The 20,794-nt window shown below is 38.9% G+C and overlaps 1 protein-coding gene across 7 annotated transcripts in view; it reads left to right on the top strand.

Moving 5' to 3' along the window:
* ATXN7L1 (ataxin 7 like 1) overlaps nt 1-20,794 on the top strand; it is a 113,363-nt gene that overhangs the window by 80,834 nt on the left and 11,735 nt on the right. For 6 of the 7 annotated variants that reach the window (XM_062638252.1, XM_062638251.1, XM_062638254.1 and 3 more), the window contains 6 exons: nt 679-901; nt 8,136-8,419; nt 13,324-13,406; nt 14,252-14,508; nt 16,482-16,674; nt 19,069-19,190. In XM_062638252.1, the coding sequence (XP_062494236.1) occupies nt 679-901; nt 8,136-8,419; nt 13,324-13,406; nt 14,252-14,508; nt 16,482-16,674; nt 19,069-19,190 (1,162 nt within the window). Of the gene's footprint in view, nt 1-678; nt 902-7,622; nt 7,774-8,135; nt 8,420-13,323; nt 13,407-14,251; nt 14,509-16,481; nt 16,675-19,068; nt 19,191-20,794 lie in introns of those variants that run through there. The other variant, XM_062638257.1, reaches the window with a different exon arrangement.

The following is a 20,794-nucleotide window of genomic DNA, read 5'->3' as shown; positions in this document are numbered from 1 at the left end:
AGCAGTGCTTGCACAAGGGCCTGACGTCTAGATGCAACTGATACATAAACTTCCTGCTTTTCTGCACATGCCATTTGCTGTGTGTGATAAAAAACCTGGATTGATGGCTGGAGATCACCTCCAAGCAGAGCCAACCTCTGCAATGGCTGGCAGCAGTAGACCTCTCACTACTTCTCAGGCTTTCAGTTGTCTTCCTTGCAGCTTCCCATTAAACTTGAAACAAAATAGCCATAAAGTAAACTGTCCAGTAACTGGGTCATATGAATTCTTCATAAACCATTATAGAAGCAACCTCATGTCTGTCACAGAGTGTTTCACCAAGTCGTCTGAGCAATTGCTACATACTCTACATGGAGGAGCTGGGACACCTAGTGTACCTTATGCAGATGTTGGTGGTTGCTTATTGCTTAAGAAATGGTTTGAGATTTCTTGGTGAAATTTTCTGGTAGATTATTAGCATTAATTTTACTATTTTTTGCAGTTTTCAGACCACTGCTTTGAGTTGGTTATGTTTAATTATCATTTAGCTTGATTACATTCACAACAGTGATGAACTGGTGTTCTTGGGAGTGATGAAATCATTGTAGCTAGCATAGAGAGGAACGATTGCCTCTTCCCTGACTCTTTTTTTCTTTTAGCCTATGAAATGCTATAAGGTTTATTGTTTTTCCATTGCAGAACGAAGACACGGTTCAATGTGTAAACCTTCCCCTTCTCCAGCTTCTCCAGCCTGCAATTCCAGGACATCCCTAGTACAGATGAAACCGAAATCCTGTATCAGCGGCCATAACCCTGTCAGCAGCAACTCAAAGCCATTCAAAACGCCCAAAGACAATCTACTTACCTCCAGTAGCAAACAGCACACAGTCTTTCCTTCAAAAGTGTCACGGGATAAACCATGGTAAGTACCAAAATAATAGCTACCAAAGGTGTGGGTGTTCAGAAAATAAGTATCTCTGTCTATCTCATATTCATCAAGAAAAATCTGTGTTCTCATCTTAGATAAGTTTGCAGTTTAAGCCTCTGCATTTCCTAAGAGAGGAAACTTGAATGTTTTCAAATTAAAAAAAAAAATTATATATATATACATTTATGCGCACACATACATATATATAGGAATAGGAAAAAGGACTGGATGTTCCATCAAATGTTTTGCTTTTCAAAAACCTCCATTTTCTATCTTTTAGGTCCATCTTCTGTTACAGTATCTGCCCTTAAAAGTGACGCTTTTAAAGAGTAAGATAATTTTTGCAGAGTTCTTAATATTGCCTTAACTGATATTCAGGAAAACTTACTGGTAATAGTCATTTATCTTCAACAGCAGCTGTTGTTGAAGTTCATTTGGTATTTTGATAATGTTTGATGCATTATAAGAAGGCAGAGGAAAATTCTGGCTGCCACTATTTGGGGGGTATCTTACATCATGTTCTGTGATACATATATATGTACAGGCTTTGAGACTGCCAGGCCCGTCCTCCCGTGACTGTGATGGTAGCAACAGAGTTGCAAAAATGCAAAGGAAAGGAGAACTGGGTCACTGTTTTATCCCTTAAGAAACTGGTTGTTGTTAGTTATCTACAGAAAAGGTGCTTTGTGATTAGGTCATTAGGTTGATGACTCGAGATCAGGTTCCTGGTTCTGCACAGGCTACTGTTGTACCTTAGTCTCCTCAGCCTCAATTCTGTGTCTGTAAAGTTGAAATAGTAATGCTTCCTTTTTCTTAAATGTTATCTGCTTACTGTGTAAATATCCTTCCTTCTTCTATGCTGTATCTGGCATGAGAAAGTCACGGGTTTAGGTAGGGTTCCTGGACACAACTGTCTTAAAGCAGTAAATCTAAGGTAAACCATTCTTTCGTGAGACAAAGCATGAAGTCAAATTATGTTAACGTAATAGCTCCAGTTTTCTCCCTGAAACATTCACTGGTTGGTGGGATTTCAAAGAGAACAGCTTCTGCCTACCTGTAGAATTTACCTTGCAGCGGAACAAACTTGATCGAAGTCTAATCTTCCTACAAATCTGAACCCACCATCTCTAGAAATATGATGAGCATTGCAGACAATTATGATATATCATTCTGAAAATATAAAATCTGGATGATTAGATTACACACACACATATACACAGATGAGACAGAGCATTCCAATTAAGGTCTGCCTCATTTAGTATTAAAAAAAGTGCTATTGACTGAATAGTGACCTTTTCTTCCGAACGTTGAAGAGGATTTTATACAAGAGGATTTATTTCTTTTTTTTTAAGTCTTATTAAAGAAAAATCAGAAAGGACCTTAGATTATTACCACTATTGACTATAAACCTGTTTCTCATCCTAGTGTTACAGACAGCAATTTAGAGATCCACATTTCAGCATATTAACTGAATCTATAAACAATATCTTCCATTCTGGCAACAGATGGCATTCTGTCAGTCAGTAGAAGCCGGAAGGGAACAAAATAACTGGGCATTTCCACCCATCCCTTTTCCCTTTATTGGGAACATCCCAAACATTTTCTGGTGATTATCAAGGTAGATTTAGCCGTATAAAAATGTTGTACTGCTCTGCTAATATTTTAGCAATAAATATGTCAGTAGTTGTACCTGTGAATTACCCAATTCCTGCAGCTCTGCTGGGAGATAATGCTGTGGTTTTGTTTACCACTGGGGAAAATGAGGCGTACAGTAGTTAAAGATATTGTAATCATCACACAACAAATCACAAACAGTGTGAAGTGGAGATCAGTGAGATTGTCTTTCAAAATAAGTGTTAAGTGGGTTAGATTGCATGACTTGTTAGAGAATAAAATCAGTCTGATAATCATCACAGGTTATAGAGAGCTGACAGCTGTTACAGAAGGTGCGTGTTCCTATTCCATTAGTGGATTATCATTTTTATTTAGGATTCTAGAAAATATTCAGCAGGTCTGATTTTTTTAAAGGAGAAATTATTCATAAAATTAATTCTTTTTTATGATTATATCTTCCATTCAGCTTTCTGCCTAGATTTTCACCCACTTATCTTCTGGGAGGAAATACTCAATTGGCACAAATACATTTGTCTCAAAATGCAAATGGGATGCATTATGTATCCAAGTGTGTTGTGGTTTATCATCTTCAGAAGCTTCCAGTTATTCAGTGTTTTTGTCTGTTACGTTTTAGTCTCATACCACAAATATTTACTTGATAGGGATTCTTCCAGAAAGTTATCAGATTAGCTTATCATTGGTAGTGGTTGCTTTCCATACCTGGAATAACCATTGTTGCACTTGCCTAATTCTTTCATACAGCATCTCTTTTTTAAATTTTAGCTGTGACAATTAATAGCAGGGTTTCGGCAATGTCTTCTGCAGCAGCACAGACCAGCAGATCTGTCTGCTGTCATGTCTGCCTGTGTGTGGACCCAACTCTTCTGTTGTTTAATTCATTGTAGCTTTGGTTGAGTCATCTTAAACACTGACCAAGTAGCTCTTTCTCTTCTTCACATCCTGTGTTGTTCCAAGATGTGCTGTAGAGGTTCAGGTTGCTCCTTGGCTAATGCTTTAAAAAGCAGGATCAGAATGATCGGATGAAAGAGATCTGGAACAGTTTCATTTTTGTAGCTGCTGTTTTAATACTTCCCTTCTTGTAGTTGGAATATGAAGGATTATTGTGAATACATCATCCAGGAATATCTGTCAGCTCTGATTTTTTTTCTCCTTGTATCTCTCTGAGATCGTTGCTATTAATACAGCAGTGCTTAGAGACTGGAGCAGTGCTGGAGCACCACTGCGCTCTGCACAAGATAAATGTAAACCCTCGTTTTCTGAAGCTTGCAGTTGAGATGCACAAGGGTACAAAATAGACAGAAAAAGGCAAAGAATAAGATGACGGGTAGTAATAACAGTAATAATGAACAAACAATCATAATTAATAAGGCTAGCTCAGATATGCTTTCTGAAAGGCATTCCTGTTAGCCAGCAGCTCTCCCTTGCTGCTGACCACCCCAAAGGATGCTGCTTCACTTGCTGAGTGCCAGCACAGCTTCTGAGTGCTGCCATAGAGGTTTTTGGTGCTGTGGTGCTACAGGGTATTCATTTCCACCCATTCTCCATGTGAAACTGGGGTAAGGCTGGAGCAAGTCTCCTGGACCTCCCTCCATGAGGATTAGTCATTGCCTGCCAGAAGGTCAGAAAATGAGGGAATTACAGTGGTTTTCATCAACATGTAGAGAACTGACACTCTCTCAGAACAGAAATAGGATCACAAAGGTAAACCTATAGGTTATCATTTAGAATTTATGATATTACTTTTCAAAGGATTTTTTAATCATCTCTTAGTTTTTATTTCTTTGTGTTAGGAAATACCATTATTCATACTGAGGTTGAGAAAGTGAAGCTAGTTTAAGATTTGAGGATATTCCTAATGCAGCATGGAATTGGAAACAAAATTCAGCAGAGATAACTTGGGCCACATATTCTAACACTAAATCACAAGTATTTTGTTACACTACAGAGGCAATCCCAGCAACATAGAATAGAGCAATAGTTTATGTTTTTAAATGTCTGTGAACTTCTTTTCTCACCAGATTTGAAAAGAATTGAATGAATGACTGAGATTTTAGAACAAATACAGTTATGAATGACCAAACCAAAACCCCAGCAAAATTACATAACAGCAAGGAAAAAATAATTGATAAAAGCCTGAAGAAATAAAAACAGGAGTAATAAGGAGCTCCAGACATGAGGAGTGTTGTGACATACTGCAGTTATGTTTCTTGCTTGGGAACAACAGTGACAGGCAATGGCTTGGAACTGAAAAAACTTGCCGCAAGATACTCAAGAGGAAAATTCACTCAGACTGTTTTGGGAGTTTTTCACAGGTTCTGCTGAAGGAAAGGACAGGAATGGAATGGAATTGACTAGAATTATCTGTTTTCCCTCAATCCTGATTCCATCAGCAAATCTTATATTTGTTTCTAAAGACCCATGAAGTTTTCAGTGGTGTCAGACTTGGTAATGATGTCTAAAGCATTCCCCTAGCAAGCACCCTTATTGAATCATAGTGCTCTGAAAAACTAGTTTTTTATTTTATGTTGTTTTAACAATTGCTTTTAAATTGTTCTTATTTGGGTTTTGGAATGCCTTTTGAAAGTGGAAACATTTTTACAGTTACCTTTGTCACCTTAACTGGTAACCTCATCAAAAAGTGAAACCAGGCTTCTCTCCCAAAATCTGATTTTCAGCAAAACTATGTGACCTAATTGTTTGTCAATTTAGTTTTTCCATTGCTTACTGGGTTTTCAGTGTGGATGCAACAGCAGCACTCTGCTATCTTCTCTCAGTTGCCAAGTGTTTCAAGGTTCAATGAGATATTAATATGCTGAGACCCACTATCTCTCCAACTGTTTCGGAACTCATGGCCACATTATCCAGACTTGCTTATGTTAAAAAAATAAATCATGATTTTTCAGCTGGCAGTTTACACTTGCTGGGGGGAATCAACAAGCATCTTGATCTGACTGGAGAGCATTATCAAGCTTCCTTCTTAGTACAGATGCAACACTGAACATTTATGTCATTTTTGCACTGGCAATGACTATTTTACTGTCCTTTAGGTAGATATTGCTATTATTAGAATTTCTTTTGTTAAAGAAAAAAAATAAACTTGTTTTAACTGAATACAGATTTTTCTCACCTATCTTTGGCCAACTCCCATTTTCTCAGTTTTACTTAATTATCATGATCCTTTCCTTGGTTTTCGTTTGTTGCATATTGTTTCTCTAATTGTCCCTTTCAGCAGGTGTCTTTAATAAATCTAAACAGGCCCTTCATTCAAAGATCCTTTTGAAAATATAGTAAATAAGGTGATGTGCAGCCAGGCAGGTGTTGCCTGTCTTGGGACACTGTCAACAGTGTGGTCTCTGGCAAGGAACTCTGCTTACCCAGACTGCATCCTTAAGCACACCTCAACATATATCTGGATATAAGAATGGTTGTGTGTCTAACAGATGGCTCTGGAGTTTTGAATGCTTGCAGAAGCTCTGCACCACCATGCAGAATGACTGCAGTGATGTGCAAGAAGCAGATTGTTCTTTGAGTGTAGTTTGCTAAGGAGTAATTTCTCTCACTGTGAATAGGCTTTATTTTACCTTTAAGCATGTACATGAAGTTAAACCTTTAAGATAACACTAAGATTAAAGCATACCCGAGTTTAAAGAATTTCTGCGTGGGACAGCTTCCTCTGCTGTCACCTTTATGCTGGAGATTAAAATTACAGACGTTAGCTTAGTTCTCCGCAGTTAAGAAAGAAAAAGATTGGAATACTGTTAAGGAGATTCTCGTGCTTCTGGATGAGGAATGTGTTTTACTTTTTACCCATCACCATTGCATTTGTATTTAGGAAAACTTGTGTTTCTTTTGTTTGCTCAGTGTGGAATGATAGTCTGAAAACTGTCAGTTTTGCACAATCTGTGTGTGAATTAGCTTATAAGGCAGATAGTCAGCTGTTTGGCCAAAGCAGCTCTTCAGGTGGTATATGGGAAGAGCTGAATAAGTGAGACATTTTAATTTTCAGCCTCCAATGAATCTGGGCTTAAAGACTGAGAATTTAGGGGGTTTTAACTAATATTTTTTTCTCTGGGTTCATTTCAGTAAGGAGGGGTGTATAATTTATACATTATATACTAATTCATAGTCACAAGACATCCTCTTTTGGAGTTGTTGGGTAGGTAAAAAGCAGCTGTTATTAATGGGTATTTCCTCATGGAGGCAGGAGCCAGAAGTGTTAAAATCATGTTGGAATCGAAAATCACTTGTCTCAGTCTTTTGCTGCCAAATTGAGGAGGTTAACACTTGTTAGTGTCACAAATATGCTGTGGTGGTAGTCAAGTTAGAAGAAGTTACTTTTTTAAACTTTACTCTGAAAAAGACCAACCAACCAACCAATAATTATATTGGGAAATTTTGTTTGAAGTTCATAACTTTTTATTAAAAATACATTATAGTAATTCTCAATTCATCAAGAATTTTAATACTTTTAAAGGGACCACTGTTGAGATTTCTGTTCTTAAAATCTCTTCTCTCCTTGTTTTCAGAACTTGTGTGTCATTCAGACACATCTGAACAAATAAATTATATTTGTATTTGTTTAAAAATATTAATACTGTTAGCAAACAACTTCATTATCACAGAATCATAATGGGTTTGGGTTGGAAGAGACCTTAAAGATCATCCAGTTCCAACCCCCCTGCCACAGGCAGGGACACCTCCCACTAGACCAGATTGCTCAAAGCGCCATCCAACCTGGCCTTGAGCACTGCCAGGGATGGGACATCCACAACCTCTCCAGTAAACCTGCGCCAGTGTCTTACCACCCTCACAATAAAGAATTTCTTCCTAACATCTAATCTAAATCTTCCCCCTTTCAGATTAAAGCCATTCTGCCTTGTAAAAAGTCCCTATCCAGCTTTCTTGTAGGCCCCTTTAGATACTGGAAGAGGCTCTAAGGTCTCCCTGGAGCCTTCTCATCTCCAGGCTGAACAACCCCAGCTCTCTCAGCCAGTCTCCATAGGAGAGGTGCTCCAGCCCTCTGATCATCTTTATGGCCTCCTCTGGACTCAATCCAACAGGTGCACGTCACTCCTGTGTTGCGGGCCCCAGAGCTGGATGCAGGACTGCAGGGGGTCTCACCAGAGTAGAGGGGCAAAATCACCTCCCTCAACCTGCTGGTCACACTCCTTTGATGCAGCCCAGGATATGGTTGGTTTTCTGGCCTGCAAGCACATGTTGCTCACATCCTGGTGAGTTTAGTGCAGCACACACATATCTGTGTTTGTGTTAAAGGCATGAGACCATATATGTAAAAGGTTATGTTTTGTGTAGTACTGAGGACTTATTTTGTTTATGAATCATAGAGGATTGGATCTTAAAAAAAAAAATATATATATATACATAAACCACAGTTCATTGTCATAATTCTCTTCCAAGCCACATGCCTGGCTTTAGAAACATTTGATTGGACAAATAGTCAATAATGGTAGTAAGTATTTCGTCTTAGTCTGGCCTTAAGATATTGTGTCCTTTGCATCAAAATGTTTTGTATCTGTGAAAGAGGATAAAATAACAGAAAATACAACCTGAAGAATTTTCTTTGGTTTTGCAGCGTTCCTGTTCCAGTAGTCAGTCTAGAGAAAATTCCTAACCTAGTGAAGGCAGATGGTGCCAATGTTAAAATGAATTCTGCAACCACTACCACCATCACCTCCTCCTCAACGTCTTCATCCACCATACCTCCTCCAACTCTGGTTAAATCTGGTTTGACATCCAAGTCAGTGCCACCATCACCAGAAAAGATTCTGAATGGCAAAGGAATTGTAGCTCCATCAATAGACAAGAAACACCAAAATGGCACTAAAAGCAGTAACAAGCCTTACAAAAGACTGTCAGGTGAGTGATGATGTACTTCATCTTTTGAGGTTGTCAGTCTTTCTTCATTACTATTTCAACAGCTCAGATTTCTATAGCTGTAAAATGCAGTAGCCTGGTTTTGGTTTGATTTTTTTATTGTAAGATGCCAGTTTGCATTGTATGAAGAAGAAAGCTTCCACACTCTTAGCATGTGTAAAACATTTTCAAAATATATGTTATATTAAGGTTGAAATTAGAGTGTTTTATGTATTTCTCAACTGACCAGTAGGTCAAATAGAAGTTTTTAAGGAAGTAAGTTCAGTAAAACAGAAAGGCAGAAGGCATTATGTGATCCGGGTCTGTACACAAAAGATGTGCCTTAGCTGGGTGACACCAGCATAGTCAGGATCAAGTTGAACAGTTTAGGTCTTAAGATTATCCACCAAGTCATGATTCTTTAAAGAATCTTCTTTCTTGGTTTTAAATACTGGAAAATTCTAAGAAGATATGGGAAATGCTGGGGGAAGTCTTAAAAGTCATAGCCCTCTTTCACCCTCCTCCCCCTGCAGTTCCCACATGAGTAAAGATGTTTGTAGTGCGTGGATCTTGAGTTTTCTCAGCAAGACAGGATGGTAGGGTTGAGGGATTAAATGTGGAAATGCCCTGGATGGCCTTAGGCAGCACAGTATTGAGAATGTAGGTACCCATGCAAGCCAGCCACTGAAAAACAGAATTATCCCCCATGGGGAGGGCAGAGGCTCTGTTAGAAAGGGTGATGCCATCCACTGGGAGAAAGAATTATGTTCTGTGGTATTCCTCAGAGGTGACTCGTACCAGCTGGGGGGCAGCGAATAGAGAATTTTCCCCCAAAGCTGAAAACATATTTTGTGGTGAATGAAAGGAAACAAAGTGTTTTGAGGGACTTTTGTGTGTGTGTGTGTGTGTGTGTGTGTGTATGTGTGTTAAGCAAAAGTAACTGACTCAAGTTTACCGCTTCAGAAGCTGTGCAGGGTCTATTCATCAGCTGGCAGTACTTTGTGATTTGGGCAGCACCTTCTTGTGTGCACTGAAAGGCTAATTTTGCTAATGGCAGCATGGTCCACATCAGCTCATCAGCTTGGCAGAAAGTTAGTTCACAGGATTCTAAAATGTGTAGTAGTTACGAACCAAGTGTAAGGTGTACAAGATAAATGCTTTCATTTCCAGTTAATGAGTGTGCCCTGGTTTTTTGTCTGAATATCAGGTTTATTTTTTTCATCTCTCAGATTTGGCAGCCAGCCTATGGTACTGCTGCCTTGGCTTGATTCCAGAGCAGTGTGAAGTGTTTGCTAGGGCTGTGTGGGGTGTGGAGCAAGGCCATTGCTTTAAAGGATTCAGTAACTGATTGCTTTCTTAACTCCTTAAGGGTGCCATATAAGAAAACAGTTGTTCATTTATAGCCTTCCACAAAACAAAAAAATACCAGGAGAAAGTAGCTGATAAGACTTTTAAACCTTACATTTCACTTGCTAAGATCCAATTTGTTACTCTAATAAAACCTCTCTATAGTTAATTTAAAATATTGCTTTCTCTTAACCTATTATTCCCTCTAATGGTTTAGATGTTCAGTTTAGCTAATAATTCTGAATTCCTACTTGGGCAATAGAAACTGATGCTATTTGAGATACCTGTTTTCCCTATGTCACCACATACTGCTGCAGGGCTGTAGGTGATATTCATGCCTTTTTTGTACAAGTGCTTGCTGAAATGTGTTCATAGAGGAGAATCATTTCTGTAGGGCCTTCCTTCAGCTTGCTTGCATTTCCCATGGATGTGACTCCATCGCTGTTCTGTCTCTAAGCCGTCACGTGCAGTGTCTCCTAGGCTGGGGAGTGTTTCACTGGTGGAGATTTCTGCACAGCACTGAGACTCTGATAGTTAACTTTTATATGGTTAACGAATCCACAGAATTGATACTTTTTTTTTTACAGCTCCCCTGTCACGATCAGATTTGGAATCTATTCAGGCTTCTACTGCCTCTTGTATTGATGCAGCAACAGAATAATGTAGCGATGATGCAAACAGAAGTCCTGAAAGCGCTGTAGATGAATTGCCTGTAGATTGTGTGTCACTATGATGGATTCCTCTCCATTATTACACAGGACTTTGCAAAGGCTGAGTAAAAGATCTTGGAAGGTCAATGAGATGATTATTTTAAATATCCCATAAATTTCATTCAGTTCTCATTAAAAGAAGGAGGCAATGCCTAGAGGATTTAAGTTTACTCAGCATCCTGCAGTCCAGCTATTAATTTTTGTAGCCTTTTAATAGGTCTGGCTGGTTCACATCTGTTTTCTTTCCTTCTTAGCATCCTCCTCTCTCACTCACACCATTTCCCTGACTGTGGCTGAAGTTTGGGGGTTTTTTTGTTTGCTGAAAGCTGGTGGTTGGTTGGATGATAAATGGACCTGTCCCTCTTTTCAGGAATGCTGTTGTAGTGAGAGGAAACAGCTTGTGGAACCACAAAAGATGGTCTGTAGCTGCCCAGCATAAGTGGATCAGTGTTCCCTAATAGCAAACTGCAAAAATACATGGCTTATATATATATATGTATATATATATATATTTATATATATATAAAATAATTCTTTTCCCCCTAAATCTTCGTTAGTCCTTGTTCTCTTTGAGGTGAAGTTAAAGAATGCAGATGCCCAGTTTACCCCAAGAATATCTGTTGTATTGAGGCAATTCAGGCCCTTCGTTTCCTTTCAGCGAGGTGATAAAGAATGCCCTACTTTGTCCACCAAATGTAGTGTTTGCTGTGCTGTGCTGTGCAGAGGAGTCTTTGGGTTCTCACACTACACATTCCTAATACAGTGGCAGTCAGAAGCTGCATTTTCTTATTGGTAAGAAGGTGAAAATCTTCCTGTGTTACCCAAACCAGACTTGTCTGCAGCTGTTCATGATTTCTCTGGAACAGCAACACACACTTCAGGCAGGACAAGTGGTTCCGGTTCCCTGTTAGTTCAGTATTTTCTGTTCCTCAGGGAAGGTGTGGGATTTTGTTGTTTGGTAGGTGGCAGATGCTTCCACTTTTCCTGACTATGGCTTTCACTTTTCCTGACTGTAGCTCCCTATGTTGTTTTTACCTTGGAATGTTTTCCCGACAAATGGCTTTGCTGTAATCAGTCCTGCAAGTCTTGCTTGGGTGGGACAGTCATACTGACAAGTAGCAATCTGGATGGATGCTCCAAAAGGAGCACTTCTGATTTTTGAAGTGCATTTCCCCATGAGTCCAAAACAGTCCTCGCTTGGTGACTTTCAGAACACGTTCCACGGCCTTACAGTTACCCTCAGGATTTTTCATTTGAAGGCATGTTTATAACCTATATGGTTTATTTGGTGTTTTTTCATTTGGGCTGAAGGTTATTAGATGGGTGATTCAGGAAACTGTGATAGGAAGGAACACTGTACACTCAAAAACCAGGAATAATTAACTCTTTTGGTTCATGAATGTGTTTTCATTCATTAAATGGAAAATTGTAGCATTTAGTCATACACAGCTACTTCTGTGTTTCTGTTGTGTCATAAAGGCCACAGAAACTGCAACGACTTGTGACAGATTTCAGTCCCTTTATCAAAAAAACAGTACCAACTATTTTTTCCAAGCTCCCTTTTTGGTAGGTCTCTGCTAATAAGTTGATGACAGAACCATTTCATGTTTGCTTTATTGTTTTGGAGTCCACATAGCAGAACACATAAAACTGCTAGTAACTGTGGCACCTGGATGACAGTTGTCTAACGTAGACTGCTTGGCCTCGTGTCTTCTTCCAGCTGTTCTGCTTGCTGTGATGCTGTCATAACATTGCAGCAGAGCTGTGAATTGCCTCTTCCTCTTAGCTCTGATTTGTTTGTTTATAAGGAATTTTTAGATCCTCAGAGGTTGCATTTGATACAGGATATTTATTGTATCTGAATGCAACACCGCTGTAGAGTTATAATAGGCTTTGACAAATAGTTGGTATTCCAGTATCCAACAAAAGCAAACCAGGCTGCCAATTAAAACATACCATATCAAGGCATAGAAATATAATGATAGATTTATTTTTTCTTTTGGTGGCATAAACTACAATGTGTAAGTCCATAGTTTTGTTACAGCTCTACAGTGCAAACACTAAAATTTTATTAACATGACCTAAAGAAGATGGTGCTATGGTATAGAAATACTAAAGTATTAATGAAAATAAAATATGGAAATACAGACTATTAACTATTAGTGATTTTTAATGTTAATCATGAGTAAAACTGATGTAAACGCCTTTTTTTTTTTTTTTTTTTGTGTAACCTCTGCACGCTAGAAACTCCATCCCTCCCTCCACTTAGGGAAATAAGAACTAACATACATGTTATATTTACACAAACTTAGGGGACAGATTCAGAGATAAGTTTTGTTTTCAAAATGCCATTAGTAATCTTGCATTTACTTTTGAGACACCATGGGTTGTTTTTCAGAGTTCTGAGTGTCTCAAAGAAATGTTGGTGAAAGCACTTGTGATATTTAGCCTCTGTGTGTTTCAGCCAAGCTGAGAAGCTGGATTTGCACACGCAGTATTTTGTGGTCTCAGAGGCAGCCAGCATCAGAGGGGGAATTGAACTCACGGGTGTTTGGCTTGGTCCTATGTTTGGGCCACTCTTCAGAGCACAGCCTTGTAAGACCAGTTATTTCTGACAAGTCTGTGACTGAAATCCTGCACCAAATAGTTTGAAACATATAAGGACAAAACATGCCCAACTGTAAGAGTGATGGATGTGGCACAGTTGTGGGGTGCTGGGGTAGAGATGAATGGTTCAGGTTGAGCCTGGTTGAATTAAGTTTATCAGGCAAAAATTATAGCTACTCTGGTTAAAATTTCTGTAACCTAATTTTTTTTTTCTCCTTTTTCTACTCACCCCCCATCAAACAGAAAGAGAATTTGACCCAAATAAACACTGTGGAGTACTGGATCCTGAAACAAAGAAACCTTGCACAAGATCGCTCACCTGCAAGGTATTTTTCTTAGAAGATAAAATATCAGATGCTTTGTTATAGTTTAAATCCTGCCACAGTAGTTTGAGAGGTCATACCTGCTCCTGTCTTACAGACAATGGGTATGGTATTCAGACGCTGTTTTCAGGTAATTCTTTTGAGTAATTCTGTTTCTTTGAATCAGAGCATCTGTCTTATTCCACTGATATTTCTAAAAAGATCTTTTTTCTTGTCATTTTGTTATGCAAAAAGCATTAAAGTGTCATGTAGAAGCACAAGTACTAACTTTAAATGCTCCTTTTTTGGTTCATATGTGCAACAATGTTGTAGTCAGTTTTTAGTAAAAAAAACATAACATTTTTGTATTATAAATTAATTGGAGGCTGCCCTTGTGATAGTAATAAGTCTGATGTCAAAAAGTAACAGCAGTGTAAGACATAATGAATATTTGTATGTGCCTGTACTACCTGTCAGTAGAGGTGATCAGTTAAATTCACTTTAAAATGTGGTTTTTTCAATCCAATGAGATCAATTTTTCATTATTAGTTAAAAGCTACAATAATGTTGCTTCTTAATGCTTTGAAGTTATTGGAATTATATTTTCTGTCTTGGAAAAGGTAACTCAATAAGACTCGATTGTATGAAAACATTTGCAAGAAGTAATTTTAGCCTTGATGCTGGCATTTCTTAAGAATGACTTCATAAGTTCTCAAAGATAATGTAGAATAACAGCTTTATTTCCATAACTGTGTCTAAAGTTGTTTGAAGTAGATTTTATCTTTTAGAGTTGTGGTGTATCGGAAGTATAGAGGACTCATAAACAATGTCATGCACACACAAATGCTTTTTAACCACCCTATTTTTAGACTCATTCACTTAATCATCGACGAGCAGTTCCAGGCCGTAAAAAACAGTTTGACATCCTTCTAGCTGAACACAAAGCTCGATCCAGGGAAAAAGAAGTTGCAAAAGACAAAGAGCATCCACCATCTGCAAGGGAAAGCTATCAGAGCCAGCCCACACCAGCACAAGACTCTCTGTCAGGATCTTCAGTGAACTCTGGGCAAGAATCTAAAGTAACATCTCCTGCAAAATCTAGACCACCAAATTCTGTACTTCCAAGGTAAGCAATTCTCCAGTGTGGAATGTTGCATTCTGAAGGTGCTGTAAGAAATGTCTTAGTCTTTGGTACAGCTCATTTTATAAGCATTCATCACTTCTTTAGACTACTGCATGGTAAAACATGTAAGATTTTCTGCTAGCAGTAGAAGATGCTTATATAAACCTAAATCTGTCCATGGTAGCCTGTGATCTGATTGGGAATAAGGTAAGGAGTGATGTCCACCCTAAACTCAGAATCTCAGACTGACTGCTTTTTTTGGCTAAAATAGTAATAATTAGGAAAGGTCACATTCAAGTCATTCTGGCACATTTGAGAATAAAAGTCTATTGACATGAATTAGGGTAGGTGTCAGTGGGGAAATTCTGGACATTTATGTAGAATATTTCTCTGCAAATACTTCGTCAGTTACATCTGTGGAATGCCTTGTAAAAAAAGGGGATAATTTAGTGTAAATGACCATGTAAGCAGCTAGTTCTTATAGGTATTGATTTGAAACTCTCTGTAGCATGTCTTTGCTCATTTGGGAAATTTTTCTTAGAAATAGGAAAAAGAATCTTCATAAAGACCATACAAAGACATTCCTTTAGGAAAGCTAGTGTGAGGTATTTGATCTAATTGGAATTCTAATTATCCTCTGGTAAACTTCCCCTATGTTTTGTGTGGGGTTTTTCTGGTACTAGCTTTGGGTGGAGCAAATAGAGGTAAACCAGTTGGTTTTGTTCATATTTATCTTGCTTCACATTTCTTTTCTTGCAGAAGCCTTGGTCAGGATTGGGTGCCCATTTGGGGGCTTTTGTACAAAGTCTCTATTTCAAAGAGTTATTTGCTGTATTTGCTATCTCAAGTCTTATAGAGACAGCATTTCCAATGTTTTCTGTGTGTTCATTAAGCAGTAATGACATTTTATTTGTACAGTGGCAGAGGTGGGTTTTGCAGGGTCTGAGTGAAAGGACAGGAAAAGAATACCCACAGATAAATTGGTGAGAGATCTGCATAATTCTTGGACAAGGAGTGACTTTACACAGTCCTTACATAGAGAGGAGCACGGAGGGACAGGCAGGTGTTTTTAGTAGCTGTTACGGTGAAAGAAGCAAAAGTGGAATGCAATTGAGTGAGAGTCGGGTGAAGACATTGCAAAGGCAGTAGATGGGCAAGTTTTTAGCTGTCATTCATTATACAATCTACACTTTCATTTCTGCTGCCGTGCCCCTGTTCTGTCCTGTCTGGTTTTGCAAGCCCTGTGCCAGAGGAAAGCCTTGCCTACCTCTCTGCTGGGAGCCAGGAAAGTTGCAGCTCTGCTGCAGGAAGAGGTGGTGTAAGTGCTCCTTGCTCTGCTGAGGCAGAGCTTGCTGTTTTCCTTGTGGTGACTTGGCTTGACCTCCATGATTTTTCCCAAAGGCTGAGGAGCACTCACACAATGTGTGCTGTGAAACAGCAACTGCAGCAGTTATTTCTAGCGGATGGGCATTGGTTAGCGATCCCTGCTCAGTTCAGAAGAGGGCACCTGTCTACAGTCTTAGTGACTGCTGTGTTCTGGTAGCAGTAATTCATGAGACTGAAGATCAGATTTTGCTCAACATCGACATCTCCTCCAACCTCAGAGGTTGTACAAACTGTAACTGAGAATCCTTTTCCACCGCTGCTGCTGATTTGTCTCCAAGCTACTTTTGAAAGGCAAGGCATACTCATGCCCTGTGGTGTGAAGGCATTCCCACTTTGTTCTAATGGATTTTAGACAAAGAAAACCCACATGTTGTTAGAGGCAAATTTCAGGCAATACAGAGGTGCTTTTGCTAACTGGGTGATAACCCATGATACCTTTCTGATAAGACCAAATGTCAGCTGTTCTGTATCTTTTACTGTCCTTCTTTATGTGAGCATTTCTGGTGTAATTCACTTTGATGCTTCACTCTGGCAGGCGGGTTTGCAGATTCTTTGAGCACTGATGGCTTAAATGTATATTCTTCTTCTAGACCATCATCTGCAAATAGCATAAACAGCAACAGTTCTTCAAACCACAGTGGGTACGTACCAGAACTGCCACTGCCTTCCATGGGAGGAGATTTAACAAGCAGATTGTCCAGTGATGAAGGAGAAGCGGATGGAGCTGAAGAATCTGAGAAATTAGACTGTCATTTTTCTGGACACCATCCCAGACCTCTTGGGGTATGTGTCTGTCTCTGGCATGCCTTGCTGTAATTCTTATGTAGTTAGAGAGGGAAGGAAAAGAAGTAATTTAGCAAAAATGTAAGGAATGAGGGCCTTACACTCTGAAAACTGTGTTCTAAAGAAATCAAATACATTTAACAGAAAATTGTATGGATGGGATAAGGTAGGAAGAAAAGACTGGTTAGTGCATGTGACAGGGAGGTTGTAGAACAAGATGAGCAGCCAAAAATCACAAGTTCTAGTTTTAGATTTTTCTCTCAGTAGATTGCAATGCATGTGCAGTCCTGCTCAAGTGAGGAAAGCTGCACTGTTTTCACTATGACATGAGCAGATAATCTCTTTGTAGTCATAGTTCTTACGGAGCTGTACCTTACAATTGGTTGCATCTCTGAAAATCATATGGCAACAAAGGGCTATTACAGTGCTTCACTGATTTTTGTCATCTGGTTTGAATCAGTAATTAAGTATCATTTATGTGAGTGTATGTAGACTTAGAAGCCTTCATTCATCTAAAAATGGAAAGTCTAGAGTACAGCATAGCCCGTCTGCTTTGGTGGTGGCTCAGGTATGTGCTTCTCTGGCAGCTGCTTTTGTCTTTCCCATGTTGGTGAGAAATTTAATGGTAAGTAGTAAGAGCTGCCTTGTGGCATTATCTCTGCGGTGTGAACTTGTTTACACTGTACAAACCGAGAAGGAATGGGAGAACTCTTGAACTTTGAGCAGTTGGTTCTCATCAAAACTGAGCCAAGGAATGAAATTAATGATGAATTCCCTTATGTGTTTTCCATATGATGTGAATAATAAAACAAACAGTGTGATAACTGTAGCATTGTCTATATTCCCTAGAGCAAAGGAGAACTTGTTACTGTCAGACACCAGTAAAAAGTATGAGCTGAACATAAAATGACTGTCAGATGAAATTCTATATTTGGTTCTTACACAGAAAAGAATTATTATAGGCCATATCATATTGTGATATGCAGGAACCTTGTGCTTCCTTGGTACTTTTGTATTCTACTTTGGTTTTGCTGACTGCTTCTCTATGAATTAAAAACTAAAGCTTCACAGCATGTGTGTCCACACAAATGAACAGTCTTGTACACTCATCATCAGTGAGGCCTGGCTGTCAATGGCCATTCTGGTTTAGGATCTTTGTTCTGTTTCAAGGCATATCCCACTGACTCATCTGTACTTTGAGATCTCAGCACCTCCCAGCTGAAGCAGTTACTGGTAGTGCAGCTGTTCTTAGTCCAGATCAACAGGAAGTCAGAAAAGATGGTATAAATCACCTTCGGCACAAGCTTCTGCTAACTTGCTACATGTCATATTGAAGTGCACTGGTTTCCTTATAAAGTCTATCTCCCAGCTAGGTGGTAGTAATTGGTGGGGAAGAGGCAGTAGCTTCTTAACCTACCTCTTAGTGGTAGCTGATCTGTGGCACTGGGAGGTGAGACTAGTTTATCAGCTTAGGTGGGGGTTTGAACTAACCTGTTTAACCTTGTCATGAAACAGATGTAAGATAAACAGGGAGTCACTACTCACTATCCAGTAAGCTGAAGGTACTGTAAACAGATGATGTTCTACTCCATCAGCTGCTTCTGCTTCAGACTTGGTCCCTGCATGGGGGAGTGTTGTCTTATTTTCTGAGGATGATTTATAACAGGTTTCTCTCCCACAAATACGTTTTGCGGCAGTTCTCTGGGTGAGATCAGTAGGACTGAACTGAAGAAGGGTAGATTCCTTATAATTCCATTTCAGTGTAGTGTAGTAGGACTTTTCATGAAGTTCCCCAGAGGAAGTAGTGCAAATATGCCTGAGCTCTGAAGAACTCTCAAAATATTTACTCCTCCTCTAGATGATTTCCATACACTGAAGAGGGTACCCACTGTTCTGTTGTGTAGCACAGGTACCATGCATAGTTACACATTTACTAACCTGTCACTTATTTATTTATTAAGCAGATAGTAAAGACATTCTTGTTGCACCTTTTTCCTCTCCAGTTGTGTTTTTATTCCTGTTACACGATTATGAGATTTGATGTGTACAGAATGGTGAAACTGTCTTTCAGAGGCAGTAAAGAGTATTAGTAGGCAGAACTGATTCTTAACATTACCTCAGCATTTATATTCTTTTCCTGTTGCACACAGGTGCCTGATAGCAAACTGACTTGTTAGTGAAATATGAAGTATACTTGACACTGAGCTGAAACATTGTGCACATATTCGTGTATCATTAAAAAAGTATTTATGCTGTAGGTCGTGAAACTCACCTTTTTCAAAGGTGTCTTATGTGCATGATACAAATTACAAAGGTTTTCCTTGATCTATAAATGAATATTTTCTAACATAGATATATATGTTTTAAGCAATGTTGAAATACCTTTTCTTTCAGTTTTGTTCATACGGCAGTCGCTTAATGGGAAGAGGGTATTATGTCTTTGACAGAAGATGGGACCATTTTCGATTTGCGCTAAACTCCATGGTAGAAAAACACTTGAACTCACAGATGTGGAAGTAAGTGGGGGTTTTACACTTGGTGGGTAGTTTAACATTTTTAATTCTGTAAAACTTCTAAATTAAACACTCCATGGGAAGCATTTGTAAAGTTACCTCTGTATTAAGACATAGCAGTAATACAAGTACAGATTTTCTCTTCTCTCTTAAGGAATACACAAGCACAACTGATCAATCTCCTATTCAGATGTAAATTTACACCAGATTTAGCGCTTTTTTTTTAGCCCCTCTGAAGCTGGGGAGGAGTAATTCATTAGTTAACATTAAAGCATTAAAACTCAGTGTTTTCTGGGTTTGGAGATACGTTTTGCTATCACATAGTTTTATAACACACAGGTTAGATTTTGCCTAGACTTCTATGTCTATATATCATGTACTCTTATCACCCACTCAGAGTTTGCTCTGTAAGACTTGTGTTTTGTGAGATCAGGAACTCAGTACACACTTGCCTGTGCGTAAGATAGGATGTGGTAGTTTTTTTAGTCAGTAGTACCCTTGCTGGCTGTGAGGTCTTAAAGTTCTGATTATCACTCACTGTTGAAGCCCCTCTATATCATGTGTGCAAGTTCCAAACACTATAGGCTTTGGCTGCACAGGTACATGAAAATAGACTGTACTAATAAAAACCATGCTAATTCTTTAAAAAAAAAAATCTATTTGAAAAGCTCATGCCATCTGCAGGTAGGATTGTTGAGGTTTTTTGGGGTATTCTGCTACAGCATAAGCATACTTCCAATGTAATGACACTAAAGTGCAGTGTTTCATGTCACTGTTTATTATCAGGACTGTATTATATTCATTGGATGGCAGCCATTAGATAAACAAGGTTTGACTTTTATTTAACTGTATTTTTGAAACACTAAAGCTTGGCTTGTCTGACTAACCTGGTAACTTGATGATAACAGTGCTACTGTGCTGGGAGACATAGTTTGGAAATGGTTGGGTTTGCCATAAAAGGGCCAGTGTCATGTCGATTTAGGGACAGATCATGCTTGATCTGCAGGGGGGTTCCTCTCTTCTACTTTGTAAATTTGGCTGTTAACTAGTGTCTGTCACCTTCCTCAAATAAAACTACTTAGTTTTTTTAAATAAGAAGGTTAAAACTTGTTGTCTATTGGCTTTGTTTGTTAGGACAAACAAAATGTGTCACTAGTACCACTACTATCACGAAAACCAAAAATAACCTCTGTAGTAGTTACATGATACAAGAAATAAACAGGCCTCATTCTTTTCCCACTAAATCCAATTGTAAATGTTTTCCCACATTCTACCTGTTTATGTAGTCTCTAATATTTTAATGAATTCCATCTGTACTTACTTGTCTGTGTAACACAGGAAGCTCACAGTGCTTAACCCCTGTTATATTCTTCTGTTGTCCTCAACCCTCCTCTAGACTGATTTGTTCCTGTCTTCCCCAAGCAGGAGTATGGGTAAAGCTGTTTTATAACTGGTGCCTCTGCAGCTCTGTAGTTGGAGCTACAGGTACACGGATACCAGGCCATGTTTTGAGAGTGATAATTACATTTACAAAGTACTTTTTACCCCTAGATCTCACAGTACTTGACAAAGGTGGGTAAGAATTATCGGCCCTTCCTTAAAAATGA

Source organism: Pezoporus occidentalis, unplaced genomic scaffold (genome assembly GCF_034315485.1).
Source record: "Pezoporus occidentalis ecotype Australia unplaced genomic scaffold, CSIRO_AGI_Poc_V1 ctg56, whole genome shotgun sequence".
NCBI classification, from domain to species: domain Eukaryota; kingdom Metazoa; phylum Chordata; class Aves; order Psittaciformes; family Psittacidae; genus Pezoporus; species Pezoporus occidentalis.
This window is presented reverse-complemented; position numbering and strand designations above follow the sequence as displayed.